The 24358-nt window shown below is 45.7% G+C and overlaps 1 protein-coding gene across 1 annotated transcript in view; it reads right to left on the bottom strand.

The window, feature by feature from the left end:
• The window catches only part of HSPA9 (heat shock protein family A (Hsp70) member 9), a 360992-nt gene that overhangs the window by 189916 nt on the left and 146718 nt on the right, over positions 1-24358 (bottom strand). The window contains exon 6 of the mRNA XM_078653348.1: positions 9177-9250. Coding sequence (XP_078509474.1) covers positions 9177-9250 — 74 coding nt within the window. The remainder of the gene's footprint in view (positions 1-9176; positions 9251-24358) is intronic.

The raw sequence follows: 24358 nt of genomic DNA, 5'->3' as shown, positions 1-24358 counted from the left end.
GTGGGCTGCTAAATTCATATCTATTGCATAGAATACATAGCAGTCCCCTCATGAACGGCGGCCGTGCCAGCTGCAGAAGTCTGAAGTCTGAAAAAGAGTTTTGAGAACAGCCTGTCCTACAGCTGCCTGCTGTTTGGAGTGCACATCTACACAGTAATGTTTGGTAAATGTATGTGGTGTAGACCACGTGGCTGCTCTACAAATGTCCTCTAAAGGAATGTTACCTAGGAATGCCATGGAGGCCCCCAGTTTGCGTGTGGAGTGCGCCCTGGGGGGGGACCGTTAAAGTGCATTTAGCTTTCTGATAACAATTCTGAATGCATTTAACGATCCACCTGGCTATTCCAGCTTTGGAAATAGCGTTGCCTTTGTGCTGTGCGGAGAAGGCAACAAAAAGTTGCTGTGTCTTCCTAAAGGGTTGTGTTCTGTCAATATAGTACATCAATGCTCTTTTAACGTCTAGCGTGTGGAGCATTCTTTCTGCTACTGTTTCTGGGTTTGGAAAGAATGCGGGCAGTTCAATGGTTTGATTGACATGAAACTGTGACACCACCTTCGGAAGGAACTTGGGGTTAGTGCGGAGCACTACCCTGTTTGGATGCACTTGTATAAATGGCTCTTGTAGGAGAGTAGGGTCTGCAATCCTATGATCACCCAGATTTTTGCTTTTTGCTGCACTGGTTTACGACTTTCCCTGGCTGTGGGCCTGCTAATCAGACCCACAGCCTAGCTGTTCTCTCTATCCAAATTGTACTCAGGTACTGAATTGGCCCTGGGCCCTCTCCAAGTCCCTGTACCCAGGGCTGAGGTGCACCCAGAAGTCTCCCAGGGGCTGAAGCATGTATTATGCCACCCCTGGATTGACTAACTAAAACTGACACAACTGGATGCACGACAGCTGGGGCAAGGTGGTGTACTCACCCTTTGCTTTAGATATGGTATACCTATATCTAACCCTGAAATGGACACACAGATCTCCTATCAGTCACTCCTATGGCAGGCCTTAACAATCCTGAAGGCAGAGTGCTTGGAATCGTGTGAGATGGTGCTCTGGCATGAGCTGAGCCTGTCTGCGGCTTTCGGGATCCATCCCTTAGCCGTTTCCATGATATCGCATACCATATACTCTTAAGTGCATTATAATCCTCGCGGTTATGTGCCAACTCTGGTATCGCTTTATCAAAACATGTCGAGTAAGGTGTCATACGAATTGGAATACTAACCCCTCGCCAATTCTGGCGACGGGGTTAGCATTCCACCCTTCTAGAGGGACACGACATGCATGTAACCTATAACCCGGTTAAAAGTCAGACAGAGCCTTAGCATCCACAAAATGGATGCTGCCACCGAGACACAAGTCTGCCCTCCTGCTGCTGGGAGTCCTCCCAGAGCAGGAGATAAGGACAAAGGGTTTCCTGCCAGGGGCGGTGCCAGCACCGTCCCAGACAGGGTTTTGTGTATTGTAGGTAGGCAGGGCTTTAGAGGAAGGTGACTGCACGTGGCACCCCGGTGCTCACTGTGCATGGGCTGGCTGAAACCAGTTCCAGGGTCACTCCAGACCCTGTGCTGGGGAAAAGCCCGCCAAGGAAGTGGGTGTAACCACCCCCCTCCTAGTCCCACCCATAGGGCAGGACTTAGTCGCGTGCCAGCCCCTTTTTACAGGATAAAGGTAGAGACTGGCCCCCTTCCAAATCAGATCATCTTTGAATCCTGAAACTACTTTCTGCGAAAGGAACTCAAGACTTCTTCCTAAGATTTCTCCCTTGTGACTAAGGAGTAGTCACCCTGCATCCGCAGGCACCATCTAAGAACACTGCGGTCTGCTGCAAGTCCTTCCTCCGGAATCCGACTGCCCAGCTCGACGAGAACCGGCTTCCCTGGCACCTCTGACCTCTACCCGCCTCTACAGCCCAGCTGAGGACCGTGGGTGCGACGAGACCTCAAGGGACCGGCCATCTGCAAGACTGCACGACTTCTTTCCAGCAAGCCCGCCGAGTGAATTCCTGGTGAGTGCTTTGGGGTCCGAGAAGCCCCCACCCTGAGCAGCTCCAGCACCGAAGAGCAGCCCCCCAGCATCTCCACGATCTGCGTGGGGCCCTTCTGCTTTTTACTGCTCACCGCGTTGTTTGGCTACTAGCCCGCTGGCTTGTGGCCTTCCTGACGACGCCCGACAACATTTCTGCTGCTGGTCTGGCTGCTCCAGACTGGCCCTTGCTTCCCTCCATCGGAGAAGTACCCTGGACCCTCCTGGTCCGCCCAAGACGCCATTTTAGGTCCACCGCGTGGGCCTTGCATTTGCCAAGACTTGTTGCCCAATCCTGGGTCCAGCGACGTCGACAGCAAGAACCTTCGTGGGACAGCTCGCACCTCCATCCTGGTCGCCGACAACGCCTCCTGGTCCGAGAGACTGCAGAGCCCAGCAGCGCCCACTCACCTGACTGCGGTGACTTCGCCCGGTGCCATCCTGGTGCCCACTTAATCACTGGCTAGTGATTCAAGAACTTGGTCCCCTCTGCTTTCAGGTTTCCTTCTTCCTTGATCCAGGCTTGGATCCATCGAACTTTCCTTCACTGGTCGCCTGCCAGCAACTTCTTCCTTCCAGGCTCCTGGTCCGGCAACGAGATCCCCGACGTCTTTTCAGACCTATGCAGCTGCAGCCCCTGGGCTAGGTAACTTCGGCACTTCGGTGTCCCAGCATAGCCTCATTATCCAAGGGTCAGGATCCACTGTCGTTTTCTCCCTACCAGGTCGGGTTCGCCCGTGAACACTAACTTTGTGAATTCTAGCTTCCATAGACTTTGTCCCGCATCCCGCGTGAGAGTGCACACTCTGCACCCGAGTCCCCTGGGCCTCCTAGAAGTAATCTAACGATTCCCTAGTCAAGTCCTAGCGATTCCAAAGCCTATTAGTACTGTACTTACCTGCTAGTAATTTCGCATTCCAGTTTTAGAGTATATGGTTTTTCGTGCCCCTCGGGCATTTGTGTATAACGTGCTAACTTAAAGTATTTTCGTAAGAGTTTTGTTGTGTGCTTAGCTCCCTGTCTCATAAAGAGCCAGGGTAGTCTTGTTATAAATAAATACACTGTTTATTTTCATAACAACTTGTGTGGTGTCCTTTCACTGGGTGTTCAAGGGGTAATGTGATGGTAAAACAGCTGGCTTAACACGCCCTCTAGAGTCTTAGCCTTAGACTGCTCGTATCCATGCTACTAGGATAGCTGGTCTATAAGGTTGACTTACAACCAATCATCAATAAGGGTTGTTTGGACTGATATATAGTGATCACTAGAATAGTGAGCACTGCACATCAGGCCAACTTCTCACAGCTCTTGTATTGTGAGCGCTTGTAGCTCACTAACACGCCTTAGAGACGTGATAGCAATGAGGAAAGCCACTTTCCATGTCAAGAACTGAATCTCACATGAATGTAGAGGCTCAAAAGGTAGGCCCATCAACCTAGTGAGGACCACGTTGAGATTCCATACTGGAGCGGGTGGGGTCCTGGGAGGAATGACCCGCTTCAGCCCTTCTAGAAAAGCTTAAATGGCAGGCACCCTGAAAACAGAGAGATGCTGCCTGTTTTGAAGATAAGCCGCTATGGCGGATAAGTGTATCCGAATGGAAGCATACGCTAGATTGCATTTGTAAAGATGTAACAAATAGCAGATGATGTTAGGAATGGATGCATCTAGCGGGTCAATGTTGTGTGCTGTACAATAAATGACAAACCGCTTCCATTTTTCTGCATAGCAAGCTCTTGTAGTGGGCTTCCGTGCCTCCCTGATGATGTCCAAGCATTCAGGAGGCAGGTTGAGGTAGCCAAACTCTAAGACCTCAGGAGCCATATCGCCAGATTGAGCTGTCGCGGATCTGGGTGCTGAATGTCGCCATGGTTCTGCGTCAAGAGCCTGGGTGTGAGATGCAGCCTTTGAGGCGGTACCACGGAGAGTTCTAGAAACGTGGTGTACCATGGTTGGCGTGCCCACGTTGGAGCAACTAGGATGAGTGTCATCGAGTGTTGCTTTAGCTTTCTTGCCACCAGCGGTATCAGAGGTGCTGGGGGAAAAGCGTACGCAAATCTGCCTGACCAGTTCATCCATATCGCATTTCCCTGCGACTGTGGGTGAGGGAACCTGGCGGCAAAGTGTTGGCATTTTGCGTTTTCCCTTGTGGCAAACAGGTCTATCTCTGGATGACCCCACTGTTGAAAGTTCGGGTGGAGTACTGATGGATGTATCTCCCACTCGTGCATCTGATGGCTGTACCTGCTGAGCAGATCTGCCATCTGATTGTCCGTGCCCGGGAGGTGTTCCGCCATGAGGAAGATGTTCCTCTGAATGGCCCACTTCCACATGCTCTGAGCCAGGTGAGACAGCTGTGGAGAGTGCGTACCTCCCTGCTTCTGGATGTAATACATCGCCGTCATGTTGTCCGTCCGGATGAACACGACTTTGTTGCACAGATGTATCTTGAAGGATTTGAGTGCCATGAAGATTGCCATCAATTCCAGATAGTGGATGTGCATCTTCTTTTGCTGCGTCGACCATAGTCCCTGCACAGTGTAGTGGAGCACATGAGCTCCCCACCCCTGGAGAGATGCGTCCGTTGTTAGGATAATCTGTGGCACAGGCTCCTGGAACGGTCGGCCCTTGCAAAGGTTGTGTGGATTCCACCAATGCAGAGAGTTGTACGCCCGACCGGTGACCAACACTAGGTCTTTTAACTGTCCCCGAGTCCACTGATGCGCCAAGCATTCTTGGAGCGGACGCATATGCAACCGTGCGTGTGGGACAATGAAGATGCAGGAGGCCATCATGCCTATCAACTGCATGAACACTCTCGCTGGGAGTGAGTTTTGCGGTCTGAACCTTCGGATGAGCGACTGGATGTTGTCGATGCTCACCTGGTTCGGCTGAGCTGTAGCAGTTAGAGTATTGATTGTCGCGCCCAGATACTGCCGCACATGGGCTGGCTGGAGGTGCGACTTTGGATAGTTTAACGAAAACCCCAGACTGTGAAGGAGGTGAATTGTGTGGGACATGTCCGCGGCGCACTGCTGTTTCGACTTTGCTTGAACGAGCCAGTCGTCTAGGTAAGGATAGACATGTATGTTTTGTCTCCTGAGGTGCGCCGCCACGGTCGCCAGACACTTGGTGAACACTCTGGTGCAGTTGTTACCCCGAAGGGCAGGACCTTGAACTGGTAATGCCTGTTTTGTATGGTGAACCTGAGGTACTTTCTGTGGGACGGGTGGAGTGGAATGTGAAAATAAGCATCCTTGAGGTCCAAGGTTGCGAGGAAGTCTCCCTGGTTTAGCAATGGAAGAACCTGCTGTAGTGTTAACATGTGAAAATGTTCTGAGTGTATGTACAGGTTGAGGGGGCGTAGGTCTAGAATGGGCCTGAGCGAGCCGTCCTTTTTTGGGATTAAGAAGTACAGGGAATAAACCCCTGTGCCTTCTTCCTCCACAGGCACGAGCTCTATTGCGCCTTTTTGCAGCATCACCAGGACTTCTTGCTGCAATAAGTGCAAGTGCTCTGCTGACATAGGACGCTGTCTTGGGGGTATGTTGGGTGGAGTGGATGTTAGCTCTAAACAGTAGCCGAATTGGATAAGTTTCCTGACCCACCTGTCTGTGGTGATGGATTTCCAGACTGGCAGGAACTGCTGGAGTCTCCCCCCGACAGGTGTTGGATGGTCGGGGGGCAGTGACAGGGAGTCACTGTTTGTTGGCAGCAGAGGAACGGGAATTATTGTTGCCTCTGCCTCTGCCCTTTGCGCTGTTTCCTCTGTAACCACCTCTATTCTGTTTTGGGTACGAGGCCTGGGCGCCTCCCTTGTTGAAATGCGACTGCTGTGCCAAGTGTCCTCTGGCAACACCCCGTGCACCTGAGCGACGAAAAGTGTTCCCTCTGTATTGCTGAGACTGAAGCGCCCCCATGGACTTCGCCGTTTCAGTATCTTTTTTTATCTTTGAGGGTGGTATCAACCTCTGGGCCAAACAGTCTGTCTGGATTGACGGGTTGGTTGAGGATAGTCGTTTGTATCTCAGGTTTGAACCCTGAGATGCGGAGCCATGCCTGACGCCTTAACATAACACTAGTGTTTATTGCTCTTGCTGCTGTATCTGCAACATCTAGCGCACATTTAATCGCAGCGTTAGAAATGAGCTTGCCCTCTTGTATCAGCATCTCAGCTCCTTCTTTAAACTGGTCTGGAAGGTGTTGTAAGAGCTGCTCAAAGGTGTCATAGTGCGCCCTATCATACCTGGCTAACAGGGCTTGAGTGTTAGAAATGCGCCATATGTTGGCTGCCTGCGCAGCCACCCTTTTGCCCCCTGCCTCAAGCACTTTAGACTCTTTGTCCGGGGGAGGAGCTTCACCCGTTGTCTGTGAATTCGCCCTCTTGCGGGCATTGGAGACCACCAAAGAGTCTAGAGGCAACTGTCCCCGAATATAAGTAGGGTCACCAGGTGCCGGCCTGTATTTCTTTTCAATACGTGGGTTCACCACTCTGGCTCTGGTGGGTTCCTTAAAAATGTCATTGGCATGCTTGAGAACCCCCTTAAGCATTGGAAGTGTCTTCACCGTTTTTTCTGATGCCGAAAAAGTATCAAATAAACTGGGTCGGCATGCATCTCTACTTTGCGGTTTGAAGCTGCCCTTTCAATTAAGGCATTAAATGCCGCAGAGTCTTCAGTTGGAGAAGTTTTAACACCATACAGATGGGGGTCACTGACCAGCTGTTGGTCCCCCTGATCACCAGAGTGTATCCATGAGTCTTGCTGCTCATCAGGGTCAGTATTTTCAGGGAAGTTGTACTGCTCATCTTGGTCACCCTCATCCCCATTGGATCCAGTGGGTGAAGGTGTAGGACTCCTCCCAGGCCCTTGAGGGATGGGTTCAACAAGGTCTGGCGTGTCTGGTGCAGGCCTTTTCTTTTTTAGAGGTATGACATAGGATTCTACAGGCTGTGCTGTAATTTTCCTTTTGTAGAGCGTTAATCTACCCGTGTCGGTAAACTGCTCCGAATGTTCGTCAGGCAAGGGTGGTCGACCAAGACCTCCCGTTAGCTGAGCCACTGATTCCTCGGTCACCGTACGAGGTGCAAAAGCCTTCGGCGGTAATGTGTAGAGGATCGGCATCGAAGTCTTGGTCAGCGGAACACTCTGCTGCGGCACCGAGTGTGTTTTCTGCTCCGACGACTTGTCCTTTATTCGTTTCAGGGAGTCCGTGACTTGCTTTGTAAACGAAGCGGATGGCTTCGTCGAGCCGACCGACGATCTCTGTCCACCCACAGGGGAAGATCCATGCGCTGACGATATGTCTTTGGGTGGCGGATGCACCTTCGACAGCTGTGCTCCGGTCCCCCGTCCCGGCCTTAGTCGTCGACGTCGCTGACTTTGGAGCAGCGGATTTGTCTTTTGGCGTTGGGGCTCCAGACTTCGGCTCGGCGCCCTTTGCTGACGCCGTTTCGACTGTCCGTGTGCCTGTTGGTGCGGCAGTTTTCGCTGAAGGTGTCTCGACAGTCTTTTTCGACTTCGACTCGACCACCTTAGATGACACTGGCTCGACGACCTTCGAGCTGGTCTCTTTGGCGCCTTTCGGTACCTTAGCCTGTTCGACAGCCTTCTTCGGCTTTGATGCCTCCGAAGACGACGGTGCCGATGCAGTCCCAGACGTCTTCGGTGTCGATGGTGTGTCGGCCATCTTTGTTGTTTTCGATTCCGAAGGTTTCGGTTTGTGTGATGAAGGCTCCGTAGTCGTGTCCGTAGCCGGGCCGAGGATCGAGGAGTAGGCCGAGTGGCGATCCCGTGACCTGAGCCTTAGTAATTGTACGGACGGGGCATAGCTCTTCCTCCGAGCTATCTTCCGCGGCCCCATAAACTTCCTAGTCGTCCCCTACCTCCTCGACGTTTTCGTACAGGTCCAGGCCCTCGACGGGTTCCCCTTAGTCGGCCTCGACCTCCGCCGATGAAGGTGAGATCTGCAGGTGAAGCTCTTGCTCGTCTGCGTCGGGGTCTGTAAAGATATCAACAGGCGCTGGTGCCGATCGCTGGGCCTCGAGGCGCGCCACACGCCGAATCTTGAGCGTCTTCTTCGACCTGAATTTGGAACAGGCCATACAGTTGGCCTCGTTGTGGTCCGGCGACAGGCACTTGTTGCATACAGGATGCACGTCGATGTGTGGGTATTTCGAACCGCACACGGGACAGTACTTGAACGGGCTTCGTTCCATCGTAGCGTCGTCCGGGTCTTGCCGCGTCGACAGGGCCTCGATGACCGAAGAGTCACCCGACTCCACAGTTATCCGACTCGAAGAGTTGGAGTACACACGAGACCGAACGCTAACAATACCGACGAAGTAAAGAAAGCCTTGTGGCCTTCAAAAGTTGTTTTATCGATTCCGAACAGGAGACGTCGATATCACATCCGAACCCAATGGCGGAAAAAAACAATCTGGGGATGGAGTCTATGCCCATGCGCACTGTAGTCCAGGGGAGGAGCCACCTATCTCGTGATACTTCGAAGACTCTTCCAGGACAACAATGTGCAATCATCCGGACCCAACACTAGGCGGCGATCTATGCAATAGATATGAATTTAGCAGCCCACATGCCTCGAACATAACAGCTTTTGAAGTAGTTCCAGTACCACTGGCATGTAGTAGTGTATGTACGCAGTTGGGAATGGGGCAAAATAGGTCTTATAGACAGCCATTGTGACCCTCAGTAACTTTTACCTTCAACATGTAGCAGCAGAACGTCTATCAAAAAAATATCTGTTAAAACAAGGTCTGAAAGTGTGACCTACAAACTAACTCACGAAGTTCTGGCTGTTCTCTACTGTGAACTGAAGGAAAAGATGGGTCTCAAACCTGTTGAAAAATGGAAGCTGGTAAGGAAATAAGCTGCACTTGTTTAGCACTGGAGCACACTGACATTTCCTTTGAACACTGGAACAAGTGCGCAGTGGAATGGAGAAGGAGGCATAGTAAATTCAGTATTTTTTTCCATGTTATTGGGTTTATGATCAAGTTGTCTTAAGGTTCCATGAGTCCGAGATAACCAACGTCAAACAAATATATTAATGACCTACAAATAAGTTATTTTTTTTAACTGAACACCATGCACAAGAACATTTTTAGCTACTATTACAAAACTGAGAGTCATACCTGTCTTTGAGAGTCATTGAAGTAAGCAGGAACTGTTACAACTGCATTCTTTGCAGAGTGCCCCAAATAGTTTTCTAAAAAATAAACAGGGTCAAATGAATTTTTCCAATGATGCATACATACTGGATTTATTACTTAGCCATGCTAAAAATAACAATTTAACAGATTCCGTATCCTGCTAGATCAAAAGTGCAAGAAAGTGTTACATTAAGATTAATTGCCCAATGCTTGATATCATTTGTAGATCATCATGTTGAATTAGTCCCCATCAACAGGTTGAATAATACACACAGGAGTACTAAAAACACAACCATCCACCTCATTCCTGGGTCTACAATGTGAACACTTCCCCTTAAGCTCATAAGACCATCAGATTTACAAAGCGCAAGTGTGCAAGGAGTGAACACTAGACTGAATAAACACTGGCAAAGTTAATAGGTCTGGCACTGGCCGCCAGCCTCTTTAATTTATTAATGCTTGTTTGGACATGTTTTTTGTCAAATTTGCTTAGTGGGGAAACTGTCAGGCATGCATCAAGTTTAAAACGAGTTGGCTAAAAGCAAAAATATTTTTGGGTCATAAAAAGCACAAATTGCAGCAGTAGTTACCGGCACTTAAGGGAACTACTTTGTGTGTGGAAGGTCTTCTGAAAGGGTAGACTACCATCACACTCAGTGAACGTACCCAGTGATTGAAGTGGGCTGAACCACTGTGCCATACTGTATGCTATAGTGGAGGGAAGAAATCTTTAATAACAAACCAATGGATGAAGTGGGCTGGCTGAAAGACCTCTTCAGTATATTATATACATAATGTTGGTAAAATCAAAATGCCTTGCCTAATGAGACCAAAGAAGAAGAGGGAGGTTTGCATGTGTTAGACCCGTCTGCTTCTGAGAGTCCCCTCACCACTATGATTTCTTTTGTTCCCCTGTACCTCCTGAAATTTGTCGCTTTTTATTTGTCTACCAGGACTTTTTATGTGTTGTTTCATGGGGTTAGATGATCCTTGCCGGCCAGTTGCTCACAAGGTTTGTGGCACCTATTTACAAGGCGCCTGGCCCAAACCTGTGGCATTACAAGCTGGGGTGGTTAACCTGTGTAAATGAACTTAAAATGGTGGACACCCTTTTTCCTCATGTGAAGTGACTCCCATTGGAGCCTTCATGAACCCTGGCCTTTTGAGGTTTTGGCGCCATTTGTTTGGCGCGCATTTCTGACAGGAATTTCTTTATTTTCCTCAGGTACACAAAATGGCTGCTCTAGAACCCCAGTACGGTGGCTGTGAGTGTCCTAAATACCCCTCAAGAGTGCCATGTCATTGTCACAGCCAGAGAAGGTTCTAGAACCTTCTGGCTCGTGCCAGTACCCCAGGGCACTGGCTATATAAGGCCCAGTCCCTGGCGGCCATTTTAGATGATGGAGATTAGTTCAGACTAGAGAAGAGATTCCAGACTTGACACCAGATTGACACCTGCCCTGTTGACCCTTGAGGTGGCTGGTAGCGCAGGCAGTAGAGCAGCAAAGGGTTGCTGGCGTTGTGTCTGACTGGCGTTCCAGTCAGCTACGTGAGAAGTGACCTAGCGCCTACAGCGCCTGCCCAGCGAGTGCCTCGTTGCCCCCAAAGACTGTGGCCAGATTCGTGTGTCTCTCCGCCCCCCGGTGGTGAACTGTGATCGATTTATCGAGTCGCGAGGCGAGAGCAAGTTCACCGCGATCGTCAGCTGTGCCCCCTTCGCGACAGGTGCCTCTAGAGGGGAGCTCGGACGTCTCCGAGCCCCACCAGCGTAGAGCGCTTCCTGCGCAGATTGAAGGTGAGGTGGTGCGCCGGGGCGGGGAAAGGCCGGCCTTCGTTGGGCGGGACTAGCGTCTTTGCCACTCCCCAGTGACCCGGGAGCTGTAGCTGTGGGCGGGAACCACCCTGAATGCGGAAGTCGGAGGGAGGTCCGTGGAGCCCCTGAGAGCCCCGTCGCTAACGAGAGGAGTGCTGTGCCCGACTGAAACGTATCTTGATTGCAGCCGATGGGAGGTGGGCCCGTTTCCTCATAGTGAATGCAGCGTTGTGAAGGAACTGTGAACCGGCATTTACTTGACTGTGCGCGAAGGTTGTGTGACCTCTCCGGCAGCCCGTTCGTCAGTCTAATGACTTTGAACTGGTGCCGCCTGTGCTCAAGTGGTGCTAAAGCCCGTAGGCGCGCATAGACTTCACCGGCAAAGCAGAGATCGTATCCCGGTGTGTAGTGTAGCTCCTATTTTCCCAATAGGCTCTGCGCATTGGAATAGTACCTACAGCAGTAAAGGCCTAGACCAGACGTTAACTAGGTCTACTACTGTCGATACTAGACTTAATTTTTGGGTTTGCCAGCTAAGCTCAGAGTTCGCTAGAAACTTTCTCGAATGTTCAAGGAAGGAATTAACTCCCCTGATTAGACAAGAAGGGATTTAGTTTCTGACAACCATAGAACATGACAACTTTGCTCTCCCCTAATCAAGAGTCAATCTCATGAGTCGTGTGAGCACAAGGCAATTATTTTACTCAGTCAGTACGTGCATTCTTAGTCTCATCAGAATGTAGAGAAAAGGAAGAGACGGGCGTGTTCAATAAAAGATGTTATTTATTGATCAGTCTCTTTTCTCGTACAAGAGAAATGGATCGATATTATTGCAATACTTATGGTTAAGTAAAGTGCATACAATAAAAGCAGAAGTATAAAATACTGTAAAAACATTGATATGGTTTCTGAGCCATATGATGTTTAAAATGATTAAAATATATTTACATACACATATACATTTGACTAAACGTACTCAACTGGTGTTTCTAAATACGCCTACCCCGTGTACCTGACCTAAGTCTAATGCGTGGGCGGGAATAGAAAGTTACAGTTTAAGTTAAGTTTGTTTTTGCCAAGTGAATAACTAAAGAATTCTCTAGGAGGGGTTATTCAGTTCTGTACCTGGAATTTAGGATGAATGAGGAATGGTATCTCTTTCTCTGCTCTCGATATTCCAGGCTGCCTGCGAGGGCTGCCCAGAAGCGCCGGTGCTGGGTCTCTCGGCTTGAGATAGCAGCGCGTCTCTCAGCGCGTCAGGAAGGCGGGGCTGCTGCCTGCGGGGTCTGCTTCTGCTCTCTGCTTCGGCAAGTATGGCTGCTCCGTCTTGTCACCACGCGTGTGTTTGCATAGGGCAAGATCGGCAATATTTATACCTTAAAGGTGCCGAGATTGACGTAAGGATGGACATAGATACGTCAATAAAGATGTCATACGACTTGCTCGTTAGCACATTCTTTACTAAAGTTCTCTGTGAAATCAAAACAATGGCCGCACGGATTTTCCAGGTTGTCATAGGTTTGATTTGTTATGAGAACGTCGTATGCCTTATCAGGGGCTGGAGGAATGTCGCTTGTCTAATTAGATCTCAAGCGTTATGACCTAATCAGATAACACGTTCCTGTGCCGTAGTGTGACTGCGTCAGATAACGGTATCTGCATCATGGGGGATTTCTTGCCTCATGGGCTGACTGTTAGTTAACTTGATAGTTAGTTTAACCAGAATAGGGTCAGGAATAGGGGGATCGATTCAGAACCTATAGGAATACATGACACCCACTCCACGCTAACTATGGTCATATTTACTAATCTATGCATAGTATAACATAGTACAACATACTATAGAGAATAGTGTATACCTTACCACCCCAAAATACATAAATGCTTTTTGAAATTTTCAAATATACAGAAAAATTGCAGTCATATATTTTGTATGCACTTAAGCTATGAATTAAACGCTAAAGTAAACACGCATTTGTATGCATTATTGCTTATTTGGTATATGAGAAATACACATGAAATGGCTCTTAATATGGCTATACAGAAAGGAAGTTCGAGACCATTTCATCACATAATAAAATATTTGTGAACATACCTGCGGGCAGCTAAAGTCTATATAAAGTATCTAAAAATAGAAATCTTAGTTCTCTAGGAATAGTTTCTTACTTTAAGCAGAAGATCAGTGTACCGGGGAAAAAATATATAGAAAAATATTTTAAGGGCTTGCTGAAAAAAGTTGCTGTCCGTGAACTGGATTGTAATTGTTCATGTGACTTTATTTTTAAAAGTTGAAGGCCGAATTCAGGGAACGCCGTGTGCGAGTTTACTCAAAAGTCTCTATTTCTGTTCCGAGAGAACATCATATCATTCAGGCTTTCGAAAAAACTGTCAACAGCTTCATGGGAAAGTTCCACTAAGTCGGAAATAGGTGTAACCATGCATTCATGCGCATGATTGTCTGCATTGACATTCTGATTTGCCTTGCTGACAGAAGGTCGTACCTGTTCGATGTTGCTTTCATCTTGAACTTCACTACTCTTCAATCGCAGTGGTGAAGATTCCAGGAATGCCGTCATCAGGATTGGCAGCCTTTGAGGGCAGCACAGTGCGTGAACCTTGGTAGGAACCAACAGTGTATCTGCATCCACCGGCGCATCCGATTGTAGCGTCAGACAGGTGTCTAACACGCATTCTTCTCCGCATAGCAGACACCTTAGTACAGGTAAAACACACCTTTGCCACATTGGTCGAAATGATAGAAACCAAGTCATGTTTAGGTCTCTAAGCCGGGAGAGTCCCAGGATTTTTGATATCCGGTCCCGGTATCCAATGGCTAGGATCGTATCTTCCATTGTCGCGAGAGTTTGATCTGTGACATGGGTTGCCATAACGAAAAATAAGGACTAGGAATAGGATTCCTGCAATTAGTCCCAGGATCAGGGGAAGTCCGCCAAAAATCGAATGGACGAAATCTGGAAAAATACCCAGTATGGCTTTGAATGGTGTTAATGCCATCGAAAATACTGTCTTAAATACCTTTGAGACCCCAGTGGTATCAGAAATATTTAAGATTTCGCCCAGGATTTCCGCGAAATGTACGGGGGAATTAGTTGATAATAATGTATGTATCTCTGCAGTCGTCCTTGCGACTTGTAGATCATACGTTTCTTTAGATGACGTGAGCCTTGTAGGCGTCTGAAGAAGCACTGTTTTCATTCTGCTTAAAGTGTCTATTCGAATAGAAGTAATTTTCAAACCGGGCCATGCCCTTGCCTCCCTGTCTGGTAAGGAGCTGGGGAACAAAGAACGTCCACAGCACTTGACCTTCGCCGTCGTAGTGACGAGATAAGGAGTCCCGGGCATAAGACTACAACATCTGCGGTCTACAATAAGAATGTAACTCCCATTATAGAGTCTTTGAAAGAATGGTTCTATTTCAGTTGCAGGTGCGCCTTGCTGGTGACATGAAAGGTTGTATGAATTCCCTTCACAGGCTCCGTGCAAACTAATACCGTTACACAGAAGTGTGCCGCTTAGTGACATAGCACAATTGTTGCCACTAAGAAACACTTTCTGTCCTTTATTACTGACACATGCATGTGAATAGGGCAGGTTCCAAGTTGTTTTAAGGTACCCCTTTCCCAATTTCTCGTACATGCCAGCCTGTATATATTTTTGGCAGTATTGAAACCTGAAGGTTGAGATTGGAATATTTATGATTCCGTGGATTATCCATTCACTGACAGGTCGTTCTGACATTGTCATTGGTAATCTTTCTAGTTTTTCAATGCTCAAGATTGTATAATCAGCACCCTTCTGCGCCATACCGATTTGTCTATCAGTAAGGTTAAAGATTTGGAATAGTGACGTTGTGTTGATTAAACGCCAAGGCACATAGCCTGAACGCAGATTTTGTAACGTCCAGCCAAGCTGTACAATAGAACGCAATTGTGACTGACCATGTTGTAATAACAGTAAGTCTTGCGATAATATATCGATTGCTGAAGACACAATGCTGTCCAATGAAAATATTCTGGAGGACAGAGTCATTAACCCATTGTCCACTACAGAAAGTGATTTTTCCAAATTAATACGATCAATTTCACGTATTCTCTCTGCTGTTTCAATTTGAGTAACCTTCCAGGCCTCATTGTATGCTGCATATACAGAGGCTGCTATGAAACGCTTTTGACGCTGTTTGCGTGGTCCCAGTATGAAATCACGCAAGTCAGCACCATCAGTAAGTAAAGTTAGGTGTTGCTTAATTTCAGGCAGTGTGGAAGTTTGTAGCCATTGAAGGCATAATTTGCCCACACTGTAGGTTGTTATTATCCCTGGGTGATGTCTTTGAGGATATCTAGGGTCTGGCCTGGTCATTTTGAAACCCTGTGTTTTATTCAGGAATCTATCTTGACAGTTATTTGTATCTGTGGGCCAGATCAACCATTGTTTCCAATCAGGATGTGTTCTGTTTTGGTTAAGTATATGGCTTATGTCTATTTCTTCATCTGTATCAGAGTTATTGCTAAACATTGTTGGCTTTGGAATAGACAGGTTATTTAAATCTTTGATTTTGGCTAAGCCAAGACAGGTGGTTTGTTGAACAGTGTCATTTAAAAATATCATTTGTTCTGGGATCATGCAGGCTCTACACAAAGCTTCTATACCCTGTACTTGCCATTCTTTTGTACCCCAAACACTTTTCAAATCAACATTTTTGTCCCAATAATCAAATCCAAATGTATTCATTTTTTCAAAGAATGAATCTGAATATATCAATTTTGTGTTGGTTATCATGGTTTTCATCCCTGTCTTGTTTGACAATTTGTAATAAAATGTTTCAGCATTAGTTATGTTAAAACCTGAAAAATATGAATATTTGTCATAAACGGTTCTAGAGCTCCCTTTTGGAGGTGTAGCACAATGTTCCCATTGATTATAATTTAAAACATTTCTAGGTTGTGCAGATTTATGCAAGAAATGGTTACCATAATGGTTATAGCAATACATACTATCATAATTTGTAGAACCTTGCAAATAATCATGTTTTGTAAATTTAGCAGACATTACTAAGTCAGACATCATATTGTTTATACTTTCAAAGTCCCAATCATCAGCAAATGAGTTTGGTTTTGCAAAGTCACTCAAGGAGATCTTGATTTGGTGTGGATATTTCAGGATCTCGACCGGACCATAAATTTCATAGTCAGTGTTGTCCCAGGCTACCCCACCAGGTATTGGAATTGCTGTGAAGTTGGCTGAAGAAAGTTCTGAAGAAAGTTCTCGTTTCTCGACGTGTGAAGATGTGTGTGGTTTGAGGACCAAGTTGATGTTCTGACTTGCTGTGTCCATTTTAGCATATTTTCCCTCAATGAAGCGTCCCAAGGTAAATACCATGATGAGCCAAAGTATGAGGATAAATGCACCAAAACCCACCCAAAATTCAATCCATGGAGTAACCAGATATGTTTCTTTCAGTTGTTTCAAAAGTTCCTTAGCTTTGTCTTTAAAGGATTTTGATGATGGCTGTGTCTTTTGTTCGCTGAAACCTTCAGAGGAATCATCGAAGTTGATGAAGTAACCAGATGCAGTTCTGTCAATTGTTCCAATTGGTTCAGGATTTTTGTTTCTTGCATTTTCACTTGGAACTTCATTGTAGATTGGTGTGTCTCTGCTAAATGTCTTTATTTGGGTTTTCAGAGGTCTGAGTTCTATTGCATTGTTGCATAGTCCTTGTTGTTCTTCTTTAGGCGTTTCGAATGTGATGAGCCTCTTTGTTAGGACCTCTGTACTGGTAGCAAACCTTGGTGTTCTGCTACTTATTGGGAGTCCACTTGGCCTACTGTTTGTTATCGGCCACATGTTGTGGTTTTACCAGGTCGATGGATACAACTCGGTTCTCCTTTTTTCCAGCAAGTGGCGGTAGTACAACTGATCTTGTCCCGTTGACAGACAAGACAGGAACTGCTTTTCTGTAAGAAGGCCCAAATTCCTTCTTTACCGCGATCTTCTCCCTGACTAGATCCCCGACTTTTGGAATCCAGACAGGTCTTGCTGGGACAGGTGGTGATTCTTCAGTGGTTGTTGGCTGTTGTTTCAACTGTATGTTGCTCAGGTCTTTTCTTGTTTAAGTCCTGCAAAATAGCCAAACTGTCTTTGACATCAAAGGTTTTTTCTATTACCACTGAAGTCTGACTATCAAGGTCAGAGATCAACATCCTAGTTCCGAATAATAATTCGTACGGACTGAATCCCTTCAGAGAATTTCTTGGCAAGTTATTTAGACTACGTTGGACACTTATTAGATGTTTGACCCACCCAGCTCCCGAACCTAATGTCCTTTCCATTATAGATTGCTTTCTGCCTTGGTTTTTTCTTTACACCATCCCATACCCTCAGGAAGGAAGTGAGAAGATTCCCGCTGGGCTGTGCTCATTTGGCCATTCTTTCCCCCCCCAGGCTGGATTGCCTGAGTGAAAAAAAATGGTCGAACGTAGCATGCTCTTAGCGTATATGCCATTTAGACTTGCAAATCTTGTATAACAGTCCGGACGTCAGCCGAGTGCTGTGGATCTACATTATAAGTGGAACTAGCCTGTGTATGTTAATCGCAAGCCATTCTTTTTGTTGGTAATATTATCTGCCTTGATACGACGAGGTATTAAACTGCTTCTCTCCCCACTGCGATCTCTGTTGCAGTTTGGGCAGTTTTTTACAAACATGGTGTAGTGCAGGTTCATGCCTGGCCACCAGTACCGTGATTGTAATTCTTCCAGAGAATCTTTTAATTTAAGGTGTCTGAGACCCTCGCCCATGTGTGCGTCTGCGATTAACAAGTGTCTCCTGTCCATGTTTGGAATCACTCTATCCCCCACTCCAGGGATTCGAGCAAAAGGGACGGAGTTTGCATCGATTATGTATGTATAATTGAGTGGATAGTTGATCGGTAACGCTGAGCAGTCGCCTTTTAATGACGTTTTCACCGCCAGCAATGTTTCACCGTCAATGTATTTTAATGTACGCTTTTTTCGATCTACGGGAGCCGGTTTACTGGCTGCCGCTGCGGCTGTTTCAGCCAATGAATTCCCTACAACGTGAACGCCATCACGTTGATGACTCAGTGAGTGTGTCACGTGAGTCTTTGGTAGTTCTTTTTTCAAAAGAGCTACTTGTTCCCAGAGCAGTCTCTGTTTTATTGGTGCATCTGTGTCATCTTTGTAACCGTTCTGAATCCATGTCTGCAAATCCTTGTTATATGCTTTGACGCAGAAATATGAATCTGACACTATAAGTGTCGGGAATTCGCGATCCGCATTATCTAGCGCCATTTTCAAAGCTATTATTTCAGTTTGTAGTTCTGAATTAGTTTCTACTGAGTGTGATTTTGTTAATAGAGGTCTTAGTTTAGCTCCGCGACACACTTCTTTTGTGATCTCACATGTGGGATTGTATGCATGTTCTCCCCAAACGGAGGGTTGAGCATGTCCGTCTGTATAGATTACACAGGCGTAATGTCGTAGAGGCAGAATGTCGATTGGCAGAGGATACGTCTTTTCATATTTTAGATTTTTTAATTCTTCTAGTTCTGGATCAAAGTAGTAGTATACTTTGTCCGTTGTGATTGAATTCACCCATTGTATCCATTCTGGATCCAATGTTGTTGATGGTAAATTACATGGTGTTGTTAATGCCTCAAAGGCTGATTCAGCTGTTCTGACTGTGATATGTCTACCGTCAGCTATGTCTTTTTCTCTAGCTATTGCGGTTTGAACTGCTTGAACAATTTTTCCTTTGTTGCTGAATCTCTGTTCAGCTTTTGTGTACAAGTGTGATTTGAATGCAATTGGTACCTTTTCTCCCTCATTAGAGGTCAGGTATGTGAATCCGCATCTCCCTGGGATGACTCGGATCACAAGGTTGCGTGTATTATCACGGGTTTCTAATTTTGTCTTAATTAGCATGTCTGTTTGTAAGGATCTCAAAATTTCTGTGTGTGTTTGAGTCCAACTGGATCTTTTAAAGTCTGGTTTAATTAGATCGTAAAGGGGTTTTACCCTTTCTGCGTAATTTGCAATGTATGTTCTTCCGAAATTTAGGAAGCCTAAAATTGACTGTAGGTTTTTTAGTGTTTTAGGAGCTTGGATAACGGCACATTTCTCTAGGAAATTTTCTGCCAGGCTTTTACCTTCACTTGATAGCTCATATCCTAAGAATAGGACCGTCAGATGGGCAATTCTGGACTTTTTGAAGTTGAATTTGTAACCCTCTGCAGCGAAACCAAGTATTATGGTGTTCACTCTTTTCAAGTGAGTCTCCAAGTCATCATCTGTTAAGTAAATGTCATCGACATAAGATAATGCTTCATCATCATATAGTTGTAGTAATTCTGTTACTCTCGCTGAGAATACCCCCGGGCTGTTCTTGTACCCCTGGGCTAACCGACAGAATTGTTTTTGAGTGCCATTTACTGAGAAAGCTGTTAAATATCTGCTCTCTGGTGCTATGTTTTGACAAAAGAATCCATTGGAGATGTCCAAGGTTGTTTTGTATTTTTTGCGCACTATGTTATTCATTAGTGCAGCACTGTGTGAGTTTTGCACTGCAAAAGTTTTGCAACATGTGTTAAGGTGTCGGTAATCCAAAACTAGGCGATATGAATTGTCTGGTTTGGAGACCGGAAACAAAGGATTGTTCATTTGTGAGGTGCAAGTTTCAATCACCCCCTGGTATTCTAGCTGATCTAGTATTTCATTTACTTGTTTTTTAGCTTCTTGCTTAATTGGGTACTGCCTTTGTGCAGTTGGTTGTGATTTTAACTGGATTTTGTGAGGAGGAGAATCCTCATCCCATCCTACATGATTTTTATATAAAGCAGGTGCTAAGGCCACTGCCCACTTTCTAGCAAGTGTATTTTTTTTATGAATCGGCATTTGATTCGAGAAGGCAGGCATATTTACTTCTTCGCCATGAGGGCACTCCCTGACAAACTCTGGTGGCCAGTCTTTTTCAGCTAGAAGGATGTCATAACCCTTGGAGAGGTTATCCCAAAATAGTCCCCTTATTTTCCTAGTCTTATCTCCCTCTATACGTAATGTTATCTCGTATATTTTGTGGGGCTTGCTAACTCTGGTATCTGCAGTTTCCACTTGAAGGTATTCATTCGTGTCCACTGTCTCCAGATGATTCATAAGGACTTTGCGAGCTATGCTCACCTCTGCTGCGCTGTCTAGCATTGTCTGAGCCCACTCTCCGTTTTTCAGTTGTGTCCTCAGTATTCTCGGCATTGTTAACTACCTTGATACTGGCTACCTTCTTTTTTGGAAATTGTGATTTCTTTTTCAGTTGAGCAGGTTCCTTGTCTTTGGACTTGGCGTGCTCTTCTGATCGTCCTCTTCTTTCCGATTTCTGCGAGGAATTCTGAAAAGATTGAGAGGGACGTGTATCAATGTCTTGATATCTATCAGGTTTTTTAATATTATCCCTATTTCTAAGGTTATATCTATTCCCAGAGGGTTCACTCTGGGGTGACCTTTGTCTCGGGTTTGGAGATTTCTCTCTTCGCCTAGGAGACCTTCCTCTGGACTGGAATTTCTTTTCTTTAGGATTGGATTGTTTGTTCCCATCCCAGTTCTTTTTTGGTGAATTATTATTATTAAAAAACATTTTTTTCTGGACTTGTAGTCAGTTGCGGTTTTACTGGTATTCCACCTAGACTATCTCTGCCTAGTTCTTCATAGGATTTTTCTATGATTCTGGCAATTTCAGCTGGTTGGTCTGCTATATCTGTCTCTTTTAACCTCTGGCGGATCGCCACGTTTGCTGCTTCACCTTTTATGTTGGCTAATAATATAGCCGAGACCTGCTTGAAGTCTTTCAGTAATTTCATACCAAGAGTTAAAGCAGGTTCTGGACCGTATTCATCTTGAATTTGTTTTAGCACATCTGGTATCACCGAAATGGATGGAACACCGTGCGTTTTTGTATAGATGGAAGCAAAGACTGTACCCCAAGTGTCACAGTCCTCAATGTGTGGTGCGATTCCCATTGGGAGACATATAGTCAGAATCCTGTGTTTTTCTAATGGGGTGGTGTCAGGAAACACCGCCTCTATTTGGGTAATTTTCTGTGCCAACCAGAATGGTATTTGTTCCCGTTTAGCTGGAACTTTACCTAGGCAGGATTGGATGTTCTGTGGTGTAATTTTATTTGTGTTCCCCTGGTGAGGGGTCAGCTGTGGTAGTTTAATCGCTGGCTGAATTGTTGAAGTCCGCATTACATACTGAACTAATTGTCTATGAATTTTTAGTAGTTGTTTTAGCTGTATTAACAGCTCTGCTGCAGGCATTCTTTCGATGTCTGGATGTGGTGTGTATCCGGCTAGGACCGGCCACGTTGCTCCTGGTCTTCCTAAAGGACCGAGCCTTGTAATGTGATTGTTATGTTTTAGGGCGCCATCAAATAAGAGCAAATGCTCTTGGAATTTGAGTGGTACTTCCACCTCCTCGAAAGGAGTGTACGTTTCAGGAGGTTCCTCTACTTTGTAATAGTGGAAGTACTTTGTTACAGCATTTGCTGCTGGAAAATGTATCCATGTATAGTATACCTCTGTCTGCCGATATTCGTGTGCCTCAATTACGAATATGACTGTGCCACCTCTAGGTGTCAGTCCATTTTCTATAAGTTTTAAGGTTATAGATCTCCTTTTGGCGACCTGGATGAGTATTATATCCGGGTCTGCTGTTTGCATGGTAGCATCAGCATCTGCTATTTCAGTAGCTAATCTAATTGCCTCTCTTTCATCATCACTCTCTGCCATTTTACAGACAGGATGGTATTATGTTTGTTTGCAGATCAGGTTTCTTATGGAAACAGAGATTAGATGCACAATATTCTGGAACTGTTTTATCCTTCAACGTTGACTAGACCAAGAACCATACATAGGAGTTCCCTCCTGCGAGGTTTTGGAGGATATAATAACCTTTCACCCACTCCAGACGTCTTTGGAGTATTTGGGAAAAGGGGTCTGAGTGAGAAAGCACGACTGAGTTACTCTAAATGTCTTACGTTAGTTTTATCGCCCTTTCCAAACGCGTTGGGCGCCATGTAGTGTAGCTCCTATTTTCCCAATAGGCTCTGCGCATTGGAATAGTACCTACAGCAGTAAAGGCCTAGACCAGACGTTAACTAGGTCTACTACTGTCGATACTAGACTTAATTTTTGGGTTTGCCAGCTAAGCTCAGAGTTCGCTAGAAACTTTCTCGAATGTTCAAGGAAGGAATTAACTCCCCTGATTAGACAAGAAGGGATTTAGTTTCTGACAACCATAGAACATGACAACTTTGCTCTCCCCTAATCAAGAGTCAATCTCATGAGTCGTGTGAGCACAAGGCAATTATTTTACTCAGTCAGTACGTGCATTCTTAGTCTCATCAGAATGTAGAGAAAAGGAAGAGACGGGCGTGTTCAATAAAAGATGTTATTTATTGATCAGTCTCTTTTCTCGTACAAGAGAAATGGATCGATATTATTGCAATACTTATAGTTAAGTAAAGTGCATACATTAGAAGCAATAGTATAAAATAATACTGTAAAAACATTGATATGGTTTCTGAGCCATATGATGTTTAAAATGATTAAAATATATTTACATACACATATACATTTGACTAAACGTACTCAACTGGTGTTTCTAAATACGCCTACCCCGTGTACCTGACCTAAGTCTAATGCGTGGGCGGGAATAGAAAGTTACAGTTTAAGTTAAGTTTGTTTTTGCCAAGTGAATAACTAAAGAATTCTCTAGGAGGGGTTATTCAGTTCTGTACCTGGAATTTAGGATGAATGAGGAATGGTATCTCTCTCTGCTCTCGATATTCCAGGCTGCCTGCGAGGGCTGCCCAGAAGCGCCGGTGCTGGGTCTCTCGGCTTGAGATAGCAGCGCGTCTCTCAGCGCGTCAGGAAGGCGGGGCTGCTGCCTGCGGGGTCTGCTTCTGCTCTCGGCTTCGGCAAGTATGGCTGCTCCGTCTTGTCACCACGCGTGTGTTTGCATAGGGCAAGATCGGCAATATTTATACCTTAAAGGTGCCGAGATTGACGTAAGGATGGACATAGATACGTCAATAAAGATGTCATACGACTTGCTCGTTAGCACATTCTTTACTAAAGTTCTCTGTGAAATCAAAACAATGGCCGCACGGATTTTCCAGGTTGTCATAGGTTTGATTTGTTATGAGAACGTCGTATGCCTTATCAGGGGCTGGAGGAATGTCGCTTGTCTAATTAGATCTCAAGCGTTATGACCTAATCAGATAACACGTTCCTGTGCCGTAGTGTGACTGCGTCAGATAACGGTATCTGCATCATGGGGGATTTCTTGCCTCATGGGCTGACTGTTAGTTAACTTGATAGTTAGTTTAATCAGAATAGGGTCAGGAATAGGGGGATCGATTCAGAACCTATAGGAATACATGACAGGTGACCGCCGAGTGCAAATGATGTATTTACTGTGTTTCCTTGCCTTCTAGATATACACGCATACGCCTTGAGTGATTATTAAAGAGTCCCAAACCTTATTTTGTGCTCAGAGAAGCCGTATACCTGGTCATTGAAAACAGCATAAACTGTAAGAGTTATCTTTCCCATTTGAAACGTATTGCAGATGTAATGATTCTAAAGTATTTAATTGGTGGCAGCGATACCAGAAGAAACATGTGGTTGTTTATTTAAATGAACCAATATTTATTCTGATATTTATTGTGATATTTATTGTGGTATTTATTGTGATACTCATTCCTGAAGTTATTCTATTTATTAATACTATTTATTACCAGAACTGTATGACCAAAAGAAATGTATATGTGCTTTCCCAGTCAACCCTATTTACAACAAAGAACTTTTATATAAAGGAATCGTATTTTTTTACAGCAGTGGTGTGGTGTCCTTTTTGGTGTGGATGTACAAGGAGTTATTGTTGGGTCAGAGCCGGCTTAACACTACAGCCTTCACTTGCCTTGTCACTTGAGCCAAGCTACCCCCTTAGTGCTGGGCTTGCCCATCGCAGGTCCAACATGAAATTGGTGCTCAGCAGGTGGGATTGCGAGCCGTGCTTGTTTTGAACCCCATAATAATTCAGTGTGCACCACAGGTACACACCTGGAGTTTTATCCTAGCGGCCCTCAAATTCAACGTTTTGCTTTTTCCAAATTCTTTCCTGGAGGTGGGTGGAAGTGACCCTCAAAGTTCTTATCCTGGCCACCTACTTCGGGGTGGTGGTCCACACTTTTCACTGACAAGATGGAATTCGAAATGTCAGAGCTGGAGACCTATACTGTGGTACAGCTCAAGGATTTC

The sequence above is a fragment of the Lissotriton helveticus genome, chromosome 7 (assembly GCF_964261635.1).
Source record: "Lissotriton helveticus chromosome 7, aLisHel1.1, whole genome shotgun sequence".
Classification (NCBI taxonomy): domain Eukaryota; kingdom Metazoa; phylum Chordata; class Amphibia; order Caudata; family Salamandridae; genus Lissotriton; species Lissotriton helveticus.
The sequence above is the reverse complement of the archived record's forward strand: the minus strand, read 5'-3'. Positions and strand labels throughout refer to the sequence as shown.